Below are 22,971 nucleotides of genomic sequence, written 5' to 3'. Positions count from 1 at the left end.
AAGGATGGCTGTTTATTCAAAGCTGTGCCCTGTGCACTGGATCTGGTTTCTGCCCCTGCTATAGGAGGATGGGCTCATTGTAATGGCTGTGATGGAATTAATGGAACGGTATTAAATGTATCAAACAATATGGAAACCACATGACTCCGTCCCGTTAATTCCATTCTAACCATTACTCCTATAGCTTCTCCCACCAGCCTCCACTGCATAAACATAACTTCAAATGGGCCATGACTTCATTTGTTGTTTTTTCCTCTATCTTTCTGTTAGATAAAGGTAAAGGTACTTGATTTTTCTTAAATCTACTATTAAAGTTAAAAAAGCATTGGATTGGTATAAACATGGCACCTATCCAGTCTAGGAGCCTTTCCTTTTAAATCCAAGTCACATTAGGATTATTTTATAGTTAAACCTAACCAAACCCATGTCCTGGCCCATCACCTTATGTATTACTTTCCCCCAGAGGCAAGAAGTGACATCCCAAAAAAGGGCATAGGCCCACCCACTTGGGAGCCATGCCCACCCACTGGTGAGCCAGGCCCAGCCAATCAGAATGAGTTTATCCACACAAAATAGCTTTATTACAAACAGAATTACTCAGTTTCATCAGCTGTCCGGGTGGCTGGTGAAGTCGGATGCTTGGAGAAGTCGGATGTGGACGTCCTGGGCTGGTGTGGTTACGCGTGGTCTGCGGTTGTGAGGCCGGTTGGACGTACTGCAAATTTTCTAAAACAACGTTGGAGGAGGCTTATGGTAGAGAAATGAACATTGAATTATCTGGCAAGAGCTCTGGTGGACATTCCTGCAGTCAGCATGCCAATTGTATGCGTCCTCAAAATTTGAGACATCTGTGGCATTGTGTTGTGACAAAACTGCACATTTTGGAGTGGCCTTTTACTGTCTCCAGCACAAGGTGCACCTTTGTACACCTGTCAGATGGATGGATTGTCTTGGCAAAGGAGAAATGCTCACTAACAGGGATGTAAACAAATGTGTGCACAAAATTGGAGAGAAATAAGCTTTTTGTACATATAGAAAAATTCTGGGATCTTTTATTTCAGCTCATGAAACATGACCAAAACTTTACATGTTGCATTTATATTTGTTGTTGAGTATAAATAAATAATATTAAGTCTGAAAACTAACTGAAACTAAACTGAATGTCAAATCAAATCTAAAAATAACAATAAAAACAAATATTAAATCACAAAATTATAATAACCTTGGTCACATGACATGGGACAATAAAGTACTGGAGTGAACAGCTGCTGCTGGTTGGAGGAGGGGTGGGTGTGTACTTTTATCAACTCTTCTTTGAGTAATAACAAACCATTCAGTGCCTAATTACTCTGTAAGGCTTGCCTTATAGAACAGAGAGCCGTGAAACAATACAAGGATCCACAGGGAGGGAACAAAACCCGGCTATTATGTACAGTGCAGCTGGTCTCCGTCAATGAGCTACTAGCAGCCTGGGTTCCACGGGATGATTGACTGACAATGACTGTGTAATTTGTTGTTTATCTATGGTATCGCTGTGTATGATGTTGGTTGGGTGTCAAAAGTCAGGGGATAAGTAAGTAGGGAGAGACTTGACCTGCTTGAACACGAAGACCCCATTTAAATAGCTGTGCTTGCTAGATTGACCAAGCACTCCCCATATTACAAGCTAGGCCTGAACCTGGGAATAGATGTTGTGCATCAAAAGTGGAGACCAACAGCCCATGACAAATAAAAAACTATCAATCACGCTAAGTGATTAAGAAAGTCCTAAACAGGGTGAGTTTGGTTAACACTTACTGTACCCCGGATTAAACCTGAAACTGGATGACTGAGCTGTAGATGCTCTGCTCCATCCACTCTATCCTTGAACTGCCTGTCAAAACTCTCTGTCTCTGTCAAATATGCTCATCCCTAAAAGACTTAAAGAAGATCTCATGTGAAGAGTAATTTCAGGTTTACTGATATACACAACATGAAATATTTCAGGCCTTTAGGCTTTCATGAGAATATTTAACCTACAGCTATCGCTACAGAGTAAAGCATATTTAACTGCTTGAATTATATACTGTAACTTAAATATTCAGCGCTTCATTGAAGAAAGGCATTGCTGCTGTGTGTAACAGTTGCCCTATCTTACTCTTTTATTTCTCCCCCTCTTAACAAAACAAACAAATTACATCCAAAATAATAACCATCCACATTTGGTGGATGTAAAATAATCCAACAACTGTTAGAAATAAAATCACTAAATGTTGCTATGGTTCAAAATGATTCATCTATCAGTTGAACACATCCGGAATTGGAATAGAATTCAATCAAATGAGTTCAACAATTTTTTTTATAAAAACTGAAACCCCCTTTACATTACACAGAACGAGGAGTGTTTAGCACCTCATGTCTTTGTGGTGGTGTATGCAGTTGAAAACACCTGGTTTCTGTCCTTGGTCACGTCTCCTTGTGTGTCAATAGCCTCTGCCAATCTCTGCTGATGTAGGCCTTGTCAAAGTCTGAAGCATGGGAGGAGGACCACCGTCTACAGGAGGAATACGATGAGGATGGCTCAGAGGACCCAGGTGTCATGGCTGCCGTGTCAGACTGATCCGAGTGCCCGTAGTTCCTGATATTGGCGGGCGTGGTGGCGAACACCACAATGAGGTAGTCCCTTAGCAGCTGGGCCAGGGGCTCTGAACACTTCCTGAGTATGGCTTCCTGCTTGGCCACGCTCTCCTCTCCGCTGCTCCGGTCCACCCAATAGAAGGCTGAGATGCTGTCGATGACCAATAGGCACAGGACGGGCCGGCTGAAGAAGGTATTCTCCAGGTAGTGCAGTGTGAGAAGCAGCTGGACTGAGCTGGAGCAGAGGACCACGAAGAGTCGGTGCAGGCAGGCTCGCACCCTCTCCTCAGGCTCTACCACCGCAGGGTGCTGCTCCAGTACTTTCACCAGCCTCAGTATGTCAAAGTGGTAGTTGGTGTCCACGTACATGACCTTCCCCTCCAGGCCGCCCCGGTCGGTTGGGAGGATGCAGTGGGTCACCAGATTGAACAGGGTATGCGTCTTCCCATTGCCCTCATGCCATGGAACTCCACAACATCACCTGGAGAGAAAACATGTGACTACTGTGGTTATTTATTTATATGGACTGACATTGTCCTGTCTTGCTGTCTAAACAGCAGTTAAATGAGTCTATAGGGCCAAACTATCTTGAATTGGTCCAGGAAAGATGTCAGGTTCAATGTCTGTCAATGATCATCTCCCCTTCAATCTAGCAAACAACTAAAGGAAAATACAAACTCACTTGGTTAAAAAAACTAAAGCTTCATGACCCATATGATAATTCTGATTTTACTTTGATAACAAAGTACTTCTAGCTGCTTACTTGAAGTTCAAGTTCACCTTCAGTAGTCATATTTAGCAATACACACAAAACACAATAATAAACATAATCGGATTTTAGGCAAAATGGTCTTCCCAATGACATCATACCAATCAATAACAGTGCACAGTAGCACCTCTGGCCAACGGTGGGAAAACAGGTTGGACATAATTTTTATTTATTTATTTTATTTCACCTTTATTTAACCAGGTAGGCTAGTTGAGAACAAGTTCTCATTTAGCACCTAGCAGTGTGAACAGACAACACAGAGTTACACATGGAGTAAGCAATTAACAAGTCAATAACACAGTAGGAAAAAAAATGGGCAGTCTATATACAATGATAACCAGTGGCATGTATTCAGGCAGGCTTCAATAAAAATAAAAGTGTATCAAATCAAATAACACATAAATATGTATTCTTATTGTCACGGCTTCCACAGTGATTTTACCCACCACTACTGAAAATAACAGAGTATCTTCAAGCAAGATCAGAACACTAGTGTAGGACACAACCCTGCAATGCAGGACTCACAAACAGTGAGGGCCCAACCCCTGGAGGAGCCCCTCCCAAAATGTGTAGAATAATATGAGAGTTATAAAACTGCACATTTTTCTCTCTGCCCCATGGAAAAATGTGTAGAATTGCAGGAAGTACATTTTTTTATCCCAAAAAAGGGACCTTGAGGGGCCCCGCGAAACCGCAAATCACTATAATATTTGCAATAAATTAATGTAACGTTAGCTAAGTAACGTTAACTGCGATGTGCCTGTGTTTAACGTTACTAGATCGTGTTGGACGGAATACATTGTAAACAGTTATCTACATACTCGTTAACCGGTATGGAGTGTCAGTAAAGTTTGATTGCGCGTAGCAATGTTGAAGACAAACAGGTAGTTATTAGGTGTATGCTGGTGTAAAAATGAGCTAGTGTACATTGGGGAAAGACTTGACGGAATTGTGCGCTGTTGATGGGAAATGCGCACGTGACGGTGGTGGCAAAGTCCATATATCGTCATGACATCAAATGAGTTTCTTACAAACCTTTCGTCAGATACTTTTTACACTTATAGATTCGTTTGCGACATATTTGTGCACCGTTCTCTGTCATTTATGTAGTCAGCTTCTCTTGCTTGCTGTCAGGAAAAATAACGCGCATTTTCAAATAATCTTCTTGCTTTTTGAAAATGTACCATAATATCTGGCATAGATGTGTTATTGAAATGGTTACAGGGTCGTTATCGTGCCTCTCTGGTAGACATAATGAAATACATAATGAAAAATAGTTTAGTATGATTGCTCTTAATCCCAACGTTATCAATAATAACGGCTATTAGTTTGTGTGACAGAACCTTCGTCACCTCCTTTTCATTGGGCGCGTGAACAATACAAACAAGGTTGCCTAACAACTCGTGGCCAGAGAGGTAACAGTAGGATTCAGATGCCACCTTGCGGTGTGAGTATTGAAATACATTGGTGCCGTTGTATTTAGTTTTTTTGCAGCTTCTTCACAAAATTACAAGGTTATTTAATTGCATACACCTTAGCCATATCATTTAGCGAAACATTATTTTCAAGAATACTTTCACAGGTTTCAAAAAATCATTTTTTTCTGTAGCCTAACATCTGATCCTGTATTAGCAATCACTACATGACAGAGCATTTCCGAATGAGAAACTGACTCACGGTCAATTGTGCAAGTTCCCATTCCCTACTAAGCTCAAGTGGAGAACGGAGCCAGACAGCTTGTTTTTATTTTTTCAATTTTCCCTTTGACTCGGGAAGTACTCTCGCTGTCAAACTACTAGAAATAGAAACATAGAGAAAGAGGCAGAGCGAGAGGGATAACTGGGCCCAAAATCGGTCTTCTCCAGCAGGTGGCGTTTTATGTTTTTTCGCTCACCAAAGCGAGGAGTTTTTGTATGGAGGTCAACGAGAGAGTGTTGAACTTGGTTAACGAAAATGTGAATGGTTTATTTTCTACGTATGGCTTATTTGATCGACTAGACGTTTCGTAATGCCTATGTTGTTGCGAGTGTACTGATTTAAGTAGGACACTTGACATCCTGGCAACTTTGGAAAAAAAACACTTTATATTGGAGTTGTGCCTGTTGTTGTGCGTATTTGCCCTCTCATTGGCTAGAATGGTCCCACCTAATCGTGCCCCCTCCCCATTGCCTTCCATTTTTGAAGACATTTATTATCATTGTTAGAGCGGCCACTTGAGTATCTGGTCAATATAATGGATATTCTGCAATATAAATAACGGTACAGGGAAATAAGCGAGCACGGGGCAGTGCAATCAGCCGTGTAGCCAACCTTCAATCATACATTGGGTTTAAACTAAACGATACAGTTGTTGCAAATCATCTATGGTGTTCTAGTATCGATAGGACAATCGTCAGTCAACACGAGCATGGCAACTCCTCTACCTCCTTGCGTGATAGATTGTGGGACAGGGTGAGTTTGTTTACTTGAAACAGCTACGTTTGCTCTGAAGATACAGTATGTGATGTGCCTCGAAAAGGACATTTACTAACGTTAGGCTATGTTATGCCACCAATCAAGACAACCTTTTTCACCCAAGTGGAAAGCACCTGCCTGCAAAGTTTACTTGAGAATAATATTAAATAATGCTATTAAAAATGTTAAGGTATAATATATAATAATACATACTTTCTAATGTGTTTTAGGTCTATAGCTAAGATGTTAATGTAAATAAAGTGCCATTGGCCACTGCTGTAGTGTCCTCTAAATCTTAGACTATTTAGCTGTAGAGGAGCCTACTGTTTTCTGAATCCGAAGGCCTGTAAACTCACAGGTGTGATTAACTTGATGAATAACTCAGCCTGTGGGCGGTACATTTTCCAAGATCTCTATGAATTAAACAGCTGCATGTTTTGGCTAACAATATACATTTGAGAGGAGATACATTTTTCCTCCATGATAAATTAGTATGGTTAAACAGGAAGTTTGACTTAATCAGAAAGGCTGGGGTCGAGACAGAACCTGATACTGTACATTTATTACAGGGAACTAATTGCTAAAGGTTTCGGTTGTTTCTGAAAGGTTAATCGCAAATTGATCGGTAGAGAATAGATTGACAAATGCATTCTGCTTAGTCCATGGTACAGAAAATAAATAAATGATTCAGTTGTATATTTGCACAATGCTTAGGGGCAAACATTGTAATCTTTGCTGTGTTATGATGACTTTGTGCTGTTTTTCTTTGAATGCAGGTACACCAAGATTGGATATGCTGGAAACACAGAGCCACAGTTTATCATGCCATCCTGTAAGTATACTGTATAGCTTATGTTGCAGATGTTTTAAACACTATCCACTTCTAACTTGAAGATGACTTTATTTACATCAGTTTTGGAGTTTTGGTTTTTGGATTTGAATCAAGCTCTGCCTTGGAAAAGCACTAATTAAAGGCAGTGTAGCCTCCCATCTCATCACACGGCTGTGTAACCTTGAGCAAGTTACTGCACTCCAGCTGTCATTTCACTCATTACCATCAATTCATTTCTCAAGGGAACGGACAACAAATGAGTTTCAGACTGTTTTGATCTGTTCTTTGTTGAACACAGAGTCCTAAAATATGCTTGATAGCTGTGTGAACATATGGGCCTTGGTACGTCATCTGTCCATGTATATCGACTTGATGGACGGGAGGTCTAGAGAAGAATGTAACACCTGTTCGTTACCCTTATGTGTTTCCATTTCAGGCATCGCTATACGAGAGTCAGCCGGTGTAGGAGACCAGGCACAGAGGCGACTTGTGAAGGGAGTGGATGACTTGGATTTCTTTATAGGAGATGAAGGCATTGATAAGCCCAACTATGCAACCAAGGTGATTGATCCTACTCATAGGATCTGTCCCACTGGGCACAGATGTCAGTTCAATGTCAAGTTCAATGTGAATTCAAAAAAAATATTTCACCATGTCATTGGATTTAGGTTAAAAAAATACAAAGTGCCCTTACGTTGATTACTTTTTGCTAACCCTAGCAGTTTTCTACGTTGATTCAACGTCATTAGGTTGAAGGTTGAAATGACATGGAAACAACGTTGATTCGACCAGTTTTCGCCCACATGGGTGGTTTTGAGTTGTAACCATGTGGCCTTTTGTCTCCAAAGTGGCCCATCAGACATGGGATGGTGGAAGACTGGGATTTGATGGAAAAGTTCATGGAGCAGATCATCTTCAAGTATCTGCGGGCAGAGCCTGAAGACCATAGCTTCCTTATGGTGAGAGACAGTTTATTGTAAAGGTATTATATACCCCAGTATACACCATCAATTGTAAAGGTATTATATACCCCAGTATACACCATAACACATATTTTGTTTGTTGTAACATATATGGGAATGAAATAGAGGTATTGGTATTTATTTTTCTATTTTTGAAACTGGTATTTCAGTATTTATAAATATCAATGAATGCACCCAGTTTAATCAACTTTTTTCAAAATGAAAACAGTCAATAGGTGCATGGTTTTTGTAAGACCTAATTTAAATTGTATTATTTTGTAGCTTTGCTGTTATTGCTCTTAGTCAGTTGGACTGTATAGTGTTTTTTACGTTTGTGTCCCCAGACAGAGCCTCCGTTGAACACGCCAGAGAACAGAGAGTATCTGGCTGAGATCATGTTTGAGACCTTTAATGTCCCAGGCCTGTACATCGCAGTGCAGGTACAACAGAAATAATGTCCCATTCACACTATTGATCTGCGGTGGTGTTAATGAGGTGTAATACCCCAATGACCCCATTCATGTATGGTTATATACCAGTAGTATATAGTACAAGTATTGAGGATGTCTTATTATTATAACAATGTATTTGATATGATCATCCATTCACTCCATGTAAGCCTAGATAGAAATATACAGTACCAGTCAAGTTTGGACACACCTACTTATTCAAGGGTTTTTCTTGATTTTTTACTGTTTTCTACATTGTAGAATAATAGTAAAGACATCAAAACTATGAAATAACACATACGGAATCATGTAGTAACCAACAATGTGTTAAACAAATCAATATATTTTATTTGAGATTCTTCAAAGTAGCCATCCTTTGCCTTGATGGCAGCTTTGCACACTCTTGGCATTCTCTCAACCAGCTTCACCTGGAATGCTTTTCCAACAGTTTTGTAGGAGTTCCCACATATGCTGAGCACTTGTTGGTTGCTTTTGTTTCTCTCTGTGGTCCAACTCATCCCAAACCATCTCAAATGGGTTGAGGTCGGGTGATTATGGAGGCCAGGTCATCTGATGCAGCACTCCATCTCTCCTTCTTGGTCAAATAGCCCTTACACAGCCTGGAGGTGTGTTGGGTCATTGTCCTGTTGAAAAACAAATGATAGTCCCATAAGCGCAACCAGATGGGATGGGGTGGGGTATCGCTGCAGAATGCTTTGGTAGCCATGCTGGTTAAGTGTGCCTTGAATTTAAAAAAAATCACAGATAGTGTCATCAGCAAACCACCCCCACACCATCACACCTCCTCCTCCGTGCTTCATGGTGGGAACCACACATGCAGAGATCATCCGTTCACCTACGCAAACATTTTGGCTCATCAGACCAAAGGACAGATTTCCACCAGTCTAATGTCCATTGCTCGTGTTTCGTGGCCCAAGCAAGTTTCTTCTTATAATTGGTGTCCTTTAGTAGTGATCAACCAATGAAGGCCTGACAGTCTCCTCTGAACAGTGTAATAAGTAGGTGTGCTTTTGATAGTAGACTAATGGAGCATAAAGATGTTAATGAAGGTGAGGCCATAGTTGGCAGTAATGTTATTTATCATGAAAAATGATTACAGAGTACCTGTCTTGACTTCATCAAACTGGGAGAAGCTAGTTAAGCTAAAATTAGCTAGCTAGGCTAATTGAGGCTGCAGCTGTGCATGAGCTTTCTCATCATACACAACATAACAACAGATCCAATCCAGACCCATGACATTATTTAGAATTCTGGATCTGGAACTCGGTCTCGGGTATTCGGGTACAGGTGGATCCGTGAAGATCTCTAGTTTGAAAATGGACAGCTCTTTATAAGATGATGATTTATTCAAAGCATTTAAGACATTGCATTTAGAACACCATACACATATTCAAGCTTATGCATACTCATAGGCCTATACAGTGACTTTGGAAAGTATTCAGACCCCTTTACTTTAAACATTTTTTGTTCTGTTACAGCCTTATTCTAAAATTGATTAAATGTTATTTTTTTCCTCATCAATCTACACACAATACCCCATAATGACCAAGCAAAAACTGTTTTTTTAAACATTTTTGCAAATGTATTAAAAAAATATATAACATTTTCATAAGTATTCAGACCCTTTACTCAGTACTTTGTTGAAGCACCTTTGGTAGTAATTACAGCCTAGAGTGTTTCTGGGTATGACGCTACAAGCTTGACACACCTGTATTTGGGGAGTTTCTCCCATTCTTCTCTGCAGATCCCCTCAAGCTCTATCAGGTTGGATGGAGAGCGGTGCTGTACAGCTATTTTCAGGTCTCTCCAGAGATGTTCGATCGGATTGAAGTCCGGGCTCTGGCTGGGCCACTCAAGGACATTCAGAGACTTGTCCTGAAGCCACTCCTGCATTGTTTTGGCTTTGTGCTTAGGGTCGTTGTCCTGTTGGAAGGTGAACCTTCGCCCCAGTCTGAGGTCCTGAGCGCCCTGAAGCAGGTTTTCATCAAGGATCTCTCTTTACTTTGCTCCGTTCATCTTTGCCTCGATCCTGACTAGTCTCCCAGTCCCTTCTGCTGATAAACATCGCCACAGCATGTGGGAAGCACAGCCGCGAGCTGCCCAGTGACGCGAGCCTACCAGACGAGCTAAATCACTTCTATGCTCGCTTCGAGGCAAGCAACACTGAGGCATGCATGAGAGCATCAGCTGTTCCGGACAACTGTGTGATCACGCTCTCCGTAGCCGACGTGAGTAAGACCTTTAAACAGGTCAACATACACAAGGCTGCGGGGCCAGACGGATTACCAGGACGTGTGCTCCGGGCATGTGCTGACCAACTGGCAGGTGTCTTCACTGACATTTTCAACATGTCGCTGATTGAGTCTGTAATACCAACATGTTTCAAGCAGACCACCATAGTCCCTGTGCCCAGGAACACAAAGGCAACCTGCCTAAATGACTACAGACCCGTAGCACTCACGTCCATAGCCATGAAGTGCTTTGAAAGGTTGGTAATGTCTCACATCAACACCATTATCCTAGAAACCCTAGACCCATTCCAATTTGCATGCCGCCCAAACATATCCACAGATGATGCTATCTCTATTGCACTCCACACTGCCCTTTCACACCTGGACAAAAGGAACACTTATGTGAGAATGCTATTCATTGACTACAGCTCAGCGTTCAACACCATAGTACCCTCAAAGCTTATCACTAAGCTAAGGATCCTGGGACTAAACACCTCCCTCTGCAACTAGATCCTGGACTTCCTGACGGGCCGCCCCCAGGTGGTGAGGGTAGGTAGCAACACATCTGCCATGCTGATCCTCAACATTGGAGCCCCTCAGGGGTGTGTGCTCAGTCCCCTCCTGTACTCCCTGTTCACCCACGACTGCATGGCCAGGCATGACTCCAACACCATCATTAAGTTTGCAGACGACACAACAGTGGTAGGCCTGATCACCGACAACGATGAGACAGCCTATAGGGAGGAGGTCAGAGACCTGGCCGGGTGATGCCAGAATAGCAACCTATCCCTCAACGTGACCAAGACTAAGGAGATGATTGTGGACTACAGGAAAAGGAGGACCGAGCACGCCCCCATTCTCATCGATGGGGCTGTAGTGGAGCAGGTTGAGAGCTTCAAGTTCCTTGGTGTCCACATCAACAACAAACTAGAATGGCCCAAACACACCAATACAGTCGTGAAGAGGGCCTATTCCCCCTCAGGAAACTAAAAAGATCTGAGATCCTCAAAGGGTTCTACAGCTGCAACATCGAGAGCATCCTGACTGGTTGCATCACTGCCTGGTATGGCAATTGCTCGGCCTCTGACCGCAAGGCACTACAAAGGGTAATGCGTACGGCCCAGTACATCATGGGGGCTAAGCTGCCTGCCATCCAGGACCTCTACACCAGGCGGTGTCAGAGGAAGGCCCTAAAAATTGTCAAAGACCCCAGCCACCCTAGTCATAGACTGTTTTCTCTACTACCGCGTGGCAAGCGGTACCGGAGTGCCAAGTCTAGGACTAAAGGGCTTCTCAACAGTTTTTACCCCCAAGCCATAAGACTCCTGAACATCTGCATTGTGTCCCACCCGCCAACCCCTCTTTTACGCTACTGCTACTCTCTGTTCATCATACAGTACCTGAGATCAATTTAGAGTCTTATAGCAAAAGGTCTTATTTACTTATGTAAATGATGTATTTCTGTTTTTATTTTTTATAAATTTACAAACATTTCTAAAAACCCATTTTCACTTTGTCATAATGGGGTTTTGTGTGTAGATTGCTGAGGATTTTTTTATTTAATACATTTTAGAATAAGGCTGTAATGTAACAAAATGTGGAAAATGTCAAGGGGTCTGAATACTTTCCGAAAACACTGTATACAATATGAGCCAAAGCCCGAAAAATAAACCTGAATTAAAATAATGATTATGGCATTGGACAATACATAACCTAATAGTCTACTGCATATTATGCAAGGTGGAAAAACATTTAAAAAAAAAACATATATAGATTTAGGATGTTTTTGGTACATAACTGTTCTAGCCTATACTTCAAAATTAAAGCAATCACCTTTGAATCTGGACTGTACTATTCATACTGGTTGGACTGGTTACCTTATGATATGCTCCAAACATCAATCCATGAGTCTGGGAGAGAACATATAGGCCTAGGTGATGCTGTTGGTTCATTGATTGTGCAGGGTGGCATACAGAGTTAGCTTACAATTATAGTGAATTTGTCCATCTCCTCTCCTTCATTCCTTTTTCAAGCACACAGAAATAGGGGCTGTTTTAATTAATTAAATGTGTTGCGTTATGAAAACACGTTACTATCGCTATTCCCAAACAGATTTAATTTGGTTTCCCAAATGAAGCACTGGGTAGCTGCAGAAACATGGTTGGAGAGCCCATAGCATAGAGAGTTTGGGTGGAATATCACCTGTCGTGCAGTGAGAGGATGCATGCTCCTCAAACAGTGGTTGATGCGTGAAGTGAAATAAGTGTTCTTATAAGCCCAGACATTTCTATATGCAATCCCGTGTGATAGCAGAGTTTTTGATGGTTGCCACTAAAAAGAGGAGGATCCCAGCTGCTACTATATTTTGTTCTATTTCTCAGCTGCTCTGCTATAAAACCCGGACTAGCCTCAGCATGATTTAAACTGGGAAAGCAGCCTCTATTTGCTATTCGAGTGCATACGGATGATGTCTTTTTTCCCCTACCCCCTGTTCCTACAACACAAGGTTGATGGTACCTTAATTGGGGAGGGAGGGCTTGTGGTAAAGGCTGGAGAGGAATAAGTGAAATGGTATCAAATACATCAAACACATGGTTACAGTTGTTTGATGCCATTTCATTTGCGCTGTTTCCGTACATGAATATGAGCCGTCCTCCCCTCAGCAGCCTCCTATTGTTCCTACCCATTTGATATTGGGCCATTCTACATTTTTAAAATTCTCCATATTAGTAAAGACAAGATTAATTCGAGAATAGTCTGATGGTTGAATATATGACAACTTGATGAGAGAACAGGGTGTGCAGCCTGAGGCAAGGAACAGAGTGTAAGCTTTTTTGTGACTTTTTGTTGCATATAGTAGCATCATGCAGCCCAAATATGTTTTGATTTTTAAGACAATCTAAGATTTGTATCATTCACATCTAAATTAGCCAATTAACTCAAAATCTAGTTTAGCATATAGGACCTGTTTCAAATGATCACGGAATGGGGAAAATATCCTTTCTATTTTATTCCGCCAAGTTCAATTATATTCTTCTTACTATAAAATCATATAATATAAAATAATGGCACGGGACTTAAAAACATATCTTGTCTGCTAAATGAACTAGTCTACAGCCTATGGCAGGGTGCATAGCCAGATAACATACAGTAGGCCAACTCATATTCTGTTCTCTGAAATACATTTTCTTCATATCATAATGTTTCTTTAGACTTGCCTAAAATAAATAATGGATTTATTGTGGTTTTATTAAATGGGTTTATTAGACTTTTTTTCAATGTAGATGTTCCAAAGGCATACATCAGCGGCATGTATGCGTGGAGGCTTGGAGATTCTAAACATGTTTACAATATGTCATGAACGCCACAGCCCTAGGTCTAATCACATTGAAATCTGTCTCTCAGTGATTGTACTGGTTCATTTCAGGCAGTTCTGGCCCTGGCAGCATCATGGACGTCTAGACAAGTAGGCGAGCGAACACTGACAGGAATCGTGATTGACAGCGGAGATGGAGTCACCCACGCCATACCTGTGGTAACAAAAGCATATTAAAGTTTTTTTGTTGTTAAAAGACACTATGACAAAGTAGGTCGCAGGCCTAATAGGTCATAGAGGCTTATAATCACACTTGTCGTGAAAGCTTAATGTTGTCTTATGTCACGTTAAACTGTTATGAAACCGTCCATCAACATTGGAGTTGCCATAATCTTCCATGACAGAAGTGCTATGCCAACCTTATGAAGGCATTATAAACCTCAAAATGTGTTGGCATTCCTCAAGAAAAGCTAGGCCATCTTGGTTGCTTAGCTTTAATTGTGAGAACAAAACAGAAATGTCTTTCTTGTGAGTGGAAGCAGCTAGCAAGCCCAACTTAACTCCTTTATTGATCTGTTTTGATTGTGTGTCTGTCCAAATTCAAAGGAATGTCAATATACAACATGATCCAAGGCATCGTGGGTTAATGGGAGGATCCAATGAGGAAAGGCATGTAAGGGGACGTTTTATAACCATCCTATCCCTTCCCTGATAGAAACATCCTTGTAACATGGGTTGAACTCCCCCACCCCAGGACATGCTTCAACTCTTTGGTCTTTTGACCAATTAGATCAGCTCTGAAAAAGATCTGATGTGATTGGTCAAAAGACCAATTAGTGGAACAAATATCAGAATTGGGCTGTCTGTGTAAACGCAGCCTAAGACTCCCATACTGTTTCTCAACAGACCAAGGTGGCTTTTCCCTCCTCCAGGTCAAAGCAAATTCCCTTGTGGGCCTTCGCCATATTGCTTTTAGCTATCCTGTCTTTTTAAATCAGGGTTGCTGTCCTGTCTTTTTAAATCAGTGTTGCTGTCCTGTCTTTTTAAATCAGTGTTGCTGTCCTGTCTTTTTAAATCAGGGTTGCTGTCCTGTCTTTTTAAATCAGTGTTGCCGTCCTGTCTTTTTAAATCAGGGTTGCTGTCCTGTCTTTTTAAATCAGTGTTGCTGTCCTGTCTTTTTAAATCAGGGTTGCTGTCCTGTCTTTTTAAATCAGTGTTGCTGTCCTGTCTTTTTAAATCAGTGTTGCTGTCCTGTCTTTTTAAATCAGTGTTGCTGTCCTGTCTTTTTACATCAGTGTTGCTGTCCTGTCTTTTTAAATCAGGGTTGCTGTCCTGTCTTTTTAAATCAGGGTGGCTGTCCTGTCTTTTTAAATCAGGGTGGCTGTCCTGTCTTTTTAAATCAGGGTGGCTGTCCTGTCTTTTTAAATCAGGGTTGTTGTCCTGTCTTTTTAAATCAGGGTTGCTGTCCTGTCTTTTTAAATCAGTGTTGCTGTCCTGTCTTTTTAAATCAGGGTTGTTGTCCTCTCTTTTTAAATCAGTGTTGCTGTCCTGTCTTTTTAAATCAGGGTTGCTGTCCTGTCTTTTTAAATCAGTGTTGCCGTCCTGTCTTTTTAAATCAGGGTTGCTGTCCTGTCTTTTTAAATCAGTGTTGCTGTCCTGTCTTTTTAAATCAGGGTGGCTGTCCTGTATTTTTAAATCAGGGTGGCTGTCCTGTCTTTTTAAATCAGGGTTGCTGTCTTGTCTTTTTAAATAAGTGTTGCTGTCCTGTCTTTTTAAATCAGGGTTGTTGTCCTCTCTTTTTAAATCAGTGTTGCTGTCCTGTCTTTTTAAATCAGGGTTGCTGTCCTGTCTTTTTAAATCAGTGTTGCCGTCCTGTCTTTTTAAATCAGGGTTGCTGTCCTGTCTTTTTAAATCAGTGTTGCTGTCCTGTCTTTTTAAATCAGGGTTGCTGTCCTGTCTTTTTAAATCAGTGTTTCTGTCCTGTCTTTTTAAATCAGGGTTGCTGTCCTGTCTTTTTAAATCAGTGTTGCTGTCCTGTCTTTTTACATCAGTGTTGCTGTCCTGTCTTTTTAAATCAGGGTTGCTGTCCTGTCTTTTTAAATCAGGGTTGCTGTCCTGTCTTTTTAAATCAGTGTTGCTGTCCTGTCTTTTTAAATCAGGGTTGCTGTCTTGTCTTTTTAAATCTTTTTAAATCAGTGTTGCTGTCCTGTCTTTTTAAAATCAGGGTTGCTGGCAGAGAGGAAACAAGGAGAAGTAGCCACTTTAGCTTATTGAGACGCACCACCTGTGCACATGACTCTCCTAAATATAACTCCCTCTCTGTAAAAGTGATATGGCATGAAGTTCTGTGTCTGTTGTTTATGATGACTAAAATGCTGTGTCAAATTCAATGATTGCTGGGATCCCGTATGTGGACTTTTTCTTTATGGCTATATATAAAATAGAATTGGATACCATTAAATAGAATACCATACAGTGAATAACAAGTGTTATTGAGATATATTGGTACTTGTTAACGTAAAAGTCACAGCACGTTCATAGACTTGTTCAGATGCCTTCTTCACTGTCAGCTGTTTTCTAAATGTTTTCTAGATACATATTGCAGCTTTAAGTGTTTCATGTTGTGCAAATTCATAGTTATGCTGCAGGTATAGAGTAACTCTTTGAGACATGATCAGGATCATATTATGTTAACCTGTTGTTGACTTGATATTTAGGATTCTTGACTGTTTGAGTCATTGTAACTTATGTGTCCTGTGCTAGGCTGAAGGCTACGTCATTGGGAGCTGTATAAAACACATCCCCATAGCAGGTCGAGACATCACCTTGTTTATTCAGCAGCTCCTCAGAGAGAGGGAGGTGGGCATCCCCCCGGAACAGTCCATGGAGACAGCCAAGGCAGTCAAGGTAAGGAGGAGAATAGTAGTGAAGCTACCTAGCAACACCTAGCGACCTCTTTAAGAGGTTTTGATTGGTGTAATTTATTTTATTTTTTATTTTACCTTTATTTTACTAGGCAAGTCAGTTAAGAACAAATTCTTATTTTCAATGACGGCCTAGGAACAGTGGGTTAACTGCCTGTTCAGGGGCAGAACGACCCCAATGGTTTTTGGACTGATGCTACATTATGTACATACATGGACAATGTAAGCTCACACTTGTTTATTTGTTGTTTGTTGTTTTGTTTTCCCAGGAGAGGTACTGCTACATCTGTCCAGACATTGTGAAGGAATTTGCCAAATATGACACGGACCCTGGGAAATGGATCAAGAAGTACAAAGGCATCAATGCCATCAACAAATCTGAATTCCACATAGACGTTGGATATGAACGCTTTTTAGGTCCAGAAATATTCTTTCATCCAGAGGTATTCATTGATATTCTGAATAATGGGTAGCGTTTATTTTATGCTACACTATTTATAAGAAGTAACATGTTACCCAATAAGGATCCAGTTGGATTAATTACTCATTTGAAATGAGTATCTTCAAGAAAGCACCAATTGTTGTCATGTAAGATATCAGTAAAAAAAAAAGATAAATAATTGTTATGCAGAATAAAGTTGACAAATTTAAGATTATTCTCATTTAAAGGCCCAGTGCAGTCAAAATCATGGTTTCCATGTGTTTTATACATATTTACACACTGAGGTTGGAATGATAATGCCTTTTTAGTGTAAGAGCTGTTTGAAAAGAAAGCCTAATATTTCAGCCTGTTTTGGTGGGATGGCGTTTTGGCCAGCCTGGTGACAACACCAGGTGGTAAATTAGTTAGACTTTAAATAATAAAGAGTTCTAAACCTATCTGACAATAACAGCTAGTTTTCAGTTTTCCCCTCTCCAGACCACTCCCAGACAGTCATAGCTAAATTCTTTCTTGAGAAATTGCTCTTTGCTAAGAAGCTAGTTTTGTTTATTTTCTAACATTTAAATTAAAAACAATAACAGTAATATTCTTAATTGTTACCCAGAAATAATTTGATATTGAGATAAAAACAGCTGAATTGAACCTTGCTTTAAACATTCACATGTAATACCCACTATATCTGCTCCTGTGTTTTACAGTTTGCCAACCCAGACTTCATGCAGCCAATCTCAGATATAGTTGACGAGGTTATAATGAACTGTCCAATAGATGTCAGAAGACCTCTATATAAGGTATGGCTTCAACACTACGTTCTGCAATTGATTGTGTGATGGGAGAAATGCATGTCTTTCCAGTTTAACAATTCATTTAAGAAATAATATGATTTGAAGATTATTTTAAATATGTCAGACTTGCTCTGCAATACATTTAGTATTGACAGTTTTGATTCTGAATATTTTTCATATTTTGTCCACCAGGCGTCAGTGTACACCTTGTTATCTTACTGGTAGATGCATGTTGGCCTTGTTGGAGGCAATGAGGGAACATCGGCTTGAACACGGCACCTGACTTATTCAATGTCACATTCTAGTCTTCATTTAGCTTGGATCATACCAACAAAACATATATTTTTTTCTAAACACAGAATGAGTGCAAATGATCTTGTACTCATGTATTATAAATGTCCATGATCTTCATGCCACTCATGTGCATATCAAATTAAAACATCAAACTGGGGTATTTATAAAAACATTGAGACAAGTCATTGAACTTGTAATAGCCCAGTGAACCAACTGCCTAAAATAAAATATTGCAATCTTCTGGGCAATTGAATACATTTAACAATTCATTGAGCATCCTAACTATCCCCACGAGTCACAACACCTGAGGTGGACTATAAGCTTAAACCATCTTCTGCACAAATTGAAAGGTGGTCATCTGCAGTAAAACGCTCTGCTGCTGGGCTCTCATCTCCTCCTCTGACACGAGTAATAAATGGATTCATTTCAGAAAGGCAAAACATGGATGGAAAGAGGGATGAAAGAGGGAGGGAGAGAGGGATGAAAGAGGGAGGGAAAGAGGGATGAAAAATAGATGGAGAACAGTACTTTTTTTATTGCTCCAGAAGTTATTCCAGCTCAGCCCAATCCAAACAACGGGATACATTTCCTCCCAAAGCCTCTAAAGTTTGTTAACAAACGATTGACCCCCTCGACCTGTAATGGCGGAGGATCGCTGGTTGATCCCCCTATTATCGCTGAACGTCAATATTTAATTAAGGTCGAATGACTGTCCCAATATTCCCTGAGCCTTTTCCTCTCTCTCTCTCTCTCTCTCTCTCTCTCTCTCTCTCTCTCTCTCTCTCTCTCTCTCTCTCTCTCTCTCTCTATCTCATCTCTCTCTCTCTCTCTCTCTCTCTCTCTCTCTCTCTCTCGTTAGGGTTTGAGACCTGACCAGTGTAGCCTTTACACATTTGATATCAGCAACTTTCAAGGCACGACGCAAAGCCGAGGTGCATTATTGCTATTATAAACTGGTTACCAACCTAATTAGAACAGTAAAAATAAATGTTTTGTCATAGCCATGGTATACTGTCTGATATACCACACCTGTCAGCCAATCAGCATTCAGGGCTCGCACCACCCAGTTAATCATTTGTGATTAAGCCCTAATTCTGTGATGACATTGAAGCCTAACTAGACACAGAAAGCATGCACAAAAATATTGAACATCTGTCGATGTGCCCTTGAGCAAGGCATTTAACCCTAATTTTGCCAGGTGCATCATTCATAATGACTGACCCTGGCTGTGACCCCATACTCCATGGGTGTCTCAATGAAATTGGGATATAAAAAAAATACATTTCCAATTCACACATGCGTATAATATACATACTTGTGTATGTGTAAAAAAGGACAACTATAAGCGCCCACCAATTATTGTCTCTCAATTGTGTGTTTAGCAAGATTAATTACTTTTGGTGAATGAAGGTGTTGTTATTGTTTTGATGGGCTAGAAAACTGACACCCTATAGTTGTGTTGTGTACTGACACATTACAGAATATTGTCCTGTCTGGCGGTTCCACCATGTTCAGAGACTTTGGCCGGCGGCTGCAGAGAGACCTGAAGCGGTCGGTAGACGCCCGGCTCAAATTGAGTGAGGAGCTCAGTGGAGGAAGGATAAAGGTGTGTGTCTGTTCGTGCTTTCCTGCCTCCTATGGTCATGTTTGGTACGACAACGATCATAGGAGTTGGCAATACAGATCTGACATTGTCCAGGCTATTGTTATGCAGGGTAGAACTGGGCTCAGGATGGATGGTAATCTGTCTACTTTCCTGTTGTTTTCAGCCCAAGCCCATGGAGGTCCTGGTGGTTACACACCACATGCAGCGCTATGCCGTGTGGTTTGGAGGATCCATGCTTGCCTCTACGGTAAAGACCATACAGGGTGCACATGTACACACTCACACACAGAGCACGCACCCACGCATACACACTACATTTTCTACATGGTCATACTGCGAAGGTTAACAAGTTCTGTTATTATTATTATTATCATTCACTCTCACATGTCTACTGTATTAATATATATATAGAATCAATATATAAACAGTACTCAGCCTACAGATAAAGGATGTTCATTTAATTACTCTTTTGTTGCTGAACTATTTCTTGCACAATAGTGTATTCTAGGTTTAAAAAGGCTTCTAAAGTTTATGATTTCCACTTTAAAATATCTGACTTTGCCCTAATGAAAAATGGATCAACTCCTACAAAAAATGTCCATGAATTAAATCTACATAATAATTCAAACGTCATGTTGCTGCAGGATTAGTTTCCTGCTGTAGCATACTGGCTCAAATTAAGATTGTACATCTGTAATAATGCTGTGTCTGGTGTAGAGGTCGACCGATTATGATTTTTCAACGCCGATACCGATTATTGGAGGACCAAATAAAGCCGATACTAATTAATCAGCCAATCTTTTAATATTTTTTATTTGTAATAATGACAATTACAACAATAAATACTGAATGAACACTTATTTTAACTTAATATAATACATCAATAAAATCAATTTAGCCTCAAGTAAATAATGAAACATGTTAAATTTGGTTTAAATAATGCAAAAACTAAGTTTTGGAGAAGAATGTAAAAGTGCAAAATGTGCCATGTAAGAAAGCTAACGTTTCAGTTCCTTGCTCAGAACATGAGAACTTATGAAAGCTGGTGGTTCCTTTTAACATGAGTCTTCAATATTCCCAGGTAAGAAGTTTTAGGTTGTAGTTATTATAGGAATTATAGAACTATTTCCCTCTATACCATTTGTATTTCATTAACCTTTGACTATTGGATGTTCTTATAGGCACTTTAGTATTGTGTAACAGTATAGCTTCCGTCCCTCTAGTTAGCGTGCGCTAACTAGCTAGCCATTTCACTTTGGTTACACCAGCCTCATCTCTGGAGTTGATAGTCTTGAAGTCATTAACAGCGCAATGCTTGACGCACAACGAAGAGCTGCTGGCAAAACGCACGCAAGTGCTGTTTGAATGAATTTTACGCGCCTGCTTCTGCCTACCACCGCTCAGTCAGATACTTGTATGTTTGTATGCTCAGTCAGATTATATGCAACGCAGGACACGCTAGATAATATCTAGTAATATCATCAACCATGTTTAGTTAACTAGTGATTATGATTGATTGTTTTTTATGAGACAAGTTTAATGCTAGCTAGCAACTTACCTTGGCTTACTGCATTTGCGTAACATTTGTGGAGTGCAATGAGAGAGAGGCAGGTCGCCGAGCTGACAAGGTGAAAATCTGTCGTTCTGCCCCTGAACAAGGCAGTTAACCCACTGTTCCTAGGCCGTCATTGAAAATAAGAATGTGTTCTTAAGTGTCTTGCCTAGTTAAATAAAGGTATAAAAAAATATATATATATTTTTTTTAAATCTGCAAATCGGCGCCCAAAAATACCGATTTCCGATTGTTATGAAGACTTTAAATCTGCCCTAATTAATCGGCCATTCCGATTAATCGGTCGACCTCTAATCTGGTGTTATCCAACCTTTTTCATCTGCCTAAAGTACTGAGATAAATCCCCTGTTGCTCCTTGCTTTTGTATTCTGTTTCTTTCCTTCACAGCCTGAGTTTCTCCAGGTTTGTCACTCAAAAAAGGACTACGATGAGTTTGGTCCCAGCATCTGCCGCCATAACCCTGTCTTTGGTACCATGTCCTAATGCTAAAACCCACACCTACAGAACCTGCTGTTGACCCCGGCCTGGGGTCAGTCCATGCATCGTGATTGATGTCCTTACTTTACCACCATAGCACTCTAACCTACCACACAAGAGCCCCTTAGACGTTGATGTGCAATTGAATTTGTCAACAATATATTGTACAATCAGTATCGACTAATTAGAATTAATGTGAAGGATAAAAGTCATTGAATTAGACAAAGACCTCTTATAGCACACATACAGTGAATTTTCAATATTGTCAGTGTAGCAACATTGCAGACTATTTAATAGAATTAAACAAGAAAAAATCTAAACTGGAACACTTTGGTTGAAGCCATGAACTGAAGACTGTTTTCTTGCACCTACTCTCTTAGTTTCGCTGTAAACTCTTAAGATTAACTTTAGATCCCATCCCAGGCTGCATGAATTGTGGGAAGGCAACCCACGCTAATTCTGGAGCAGCCCAAGTTACATTTGTCCAATATCCATAGAATGTCATGCTTTGAAATTGTATATAGAATATATAGATAAAGATACTATATATTACAATATAACATATTTAGAAATGTGTTTATATTTGTATTAAAGATTATCAGAACAGGTATATAAAGATGTAGATCGTATTGACGTGAAATAGTGTAACGTGAAAGGAGAGATATTTCGAGATATTTTGTTTATTAGGTCCAAAAGTATTTATTAAATTATTTTTGTCAGCCACAAATTATCTATGGTATATAATGATATTGAAGTATTTATTTATACATCTCTGTGTATCTAGAAGTTATTTCCGTAGGGAACTGTGCTAACTAAAAATCAAACTGCTGTATGACGCTAATGTGAATAAAGGTACTTGGCACCTTCATGGCTTGTTGTTTCTGATTGATAGCTAATGTGATTTAAAAATATATATTTTTAACCTTTTATTTTTTTTATTTTGAATTTTTCGCAGTTTCTCCCCAATTTCGTGGTATCTAATTGTTAGTAGTTACTATCTTGTCTCATCACTACTGGGGGGGGGGGGGGGGGGGGGGTTGAAAGCCATGCGTCCTCCGAAACACAACCCAACCAAGCCGCACTGCTTCTTAACACAGTGCGCATCCAACCCGGAAGCCAGTCGCACCAGTGTGTTGGAGGCAACACTGTGCACCTGGTGACCTGGATAACGTGCACTGCGCCTGGCCCGCAACAGGAGTTGCTAGTGCGTGATGAGACAA

The 22,971-nt window shown here is 40.4% G+C and overlaps 2 protein-coding genes across 3 annotated transcripts; one reads left to right on the top strand and one right to left on the bottom strand.

Annotated features, from left to right (window-relative positions):
• Positions 1 to 1,103: 1,103 nt before the first annotated feature.
• Positions 1,104 to 3,409, bottom strand: LOC115131039 (DNA repair protein XRCC2-like). The gene is made up of 2 exons (XM_065019056.1): positions 3,397 to 3,409; positions 1,104 to 3,083 (listed from the first exon to the last, which is right to left on the bottom strand). Exons 1-2 carry the CDS (start codon positions 3,407 to 3,409, stop codon positions 2,446 to 2,448), a joined length of 651 nt encoding a protein of 216 aa, XP_064875128.1. The 3' UTR covers positions 1,104 to 2,445.
• Positions 3,410 to 5,581: 2,172 nt separating this feature from the next.
• LOC115130170 (actin-related protein 3B-like) lies at positions 5,582 to 22,619 on the top strand. 2 transcript variants are annotated; one of them, XM_065019380.1, is made up of 12 exons: positions 5,582 to 5,836; positions 6,616 to 6,671; positions 7,108 to 7,232; positions 7,520 to 7,630; positions 7,978 to 8,073; positions 13,762 to 13,869; positions 16,414 to 16,557; positions 16,844 to 17,017; positions 17,715 to 17,807; positions 18,955 to 19,027; positions 19,576 to 19,701; positions 19,865 to 19,948. In XM_065019380.1, exons 1-11 carry the CDS (start codon positions 5,793 to 5,795, stop codon positions 19,674 to 19,676), a joined length of 1,125 nt encoding a protein of 374 aa, XP_064875452.1. In that variant the 5' UTR covers positions 5,582 to 5,792; the 3' UTR covers positions 19,677 to 19,701; positions 19,865 to 19,948. The 2 variants fall into 2 exon arrangements, with proteins under 2 accessions (XP_064875452.1, XP_029516875.1); XM_029661015.2 differs by lacking the exon at positions 18,955 to 19,027 and adding an exon at positions 21,662 to 22,619 and having other exon boundaries at positions 5,585 to 5,836.
• Positions 22,620 to 22,971: the final 352 nt, after the last annotated feature.

The sequence above is a fragment of the Oncorhynchus nerka genome, linkage group LG6 (assembly GCF_034236695.1).
Source record: "Oncorhynchus nerka isolate Pitt River linkage group LG6, Oner_Uvic_2.0, whole genome shotgun sequence".
Lineage (NCBI taxonomy): Eukaryota > Metazoa > Chordata > Actinopteri > Salmoniformes > Salmonidae > Oncorhynchus > Oncorhynchus nerka.
The sequence above is the reverse complement of the archived record's forward strand: the minus strand, read 5'-3'. Positions and strand labels throughout refer to the sequence as shown.

Bases quoted from the DNA above. Each gene is read 5' to 3' on its own strand.
- LOC115130170 (XM_029661015.2), top strand. From the start codon at position 5,793: ATGGCAACTCCTCTACCTCCTTGCGTGATAGATTGTGGGACAGG. The intron at 16,558-16,843 runs GTAAGGAGGAGA...TTGTTTTCCCAG, and splicing joins AGACAGCCAAGGCAGTCAAG to GAGAGGTACTGCTACATCTG. The intron at 17,808-19,575 runs GTATGGCTTCAA...GACACATTACAG, and splicing joins TCAGAAGACCTCTATATAAG to AATATTGTCCTGTCTGGCGG.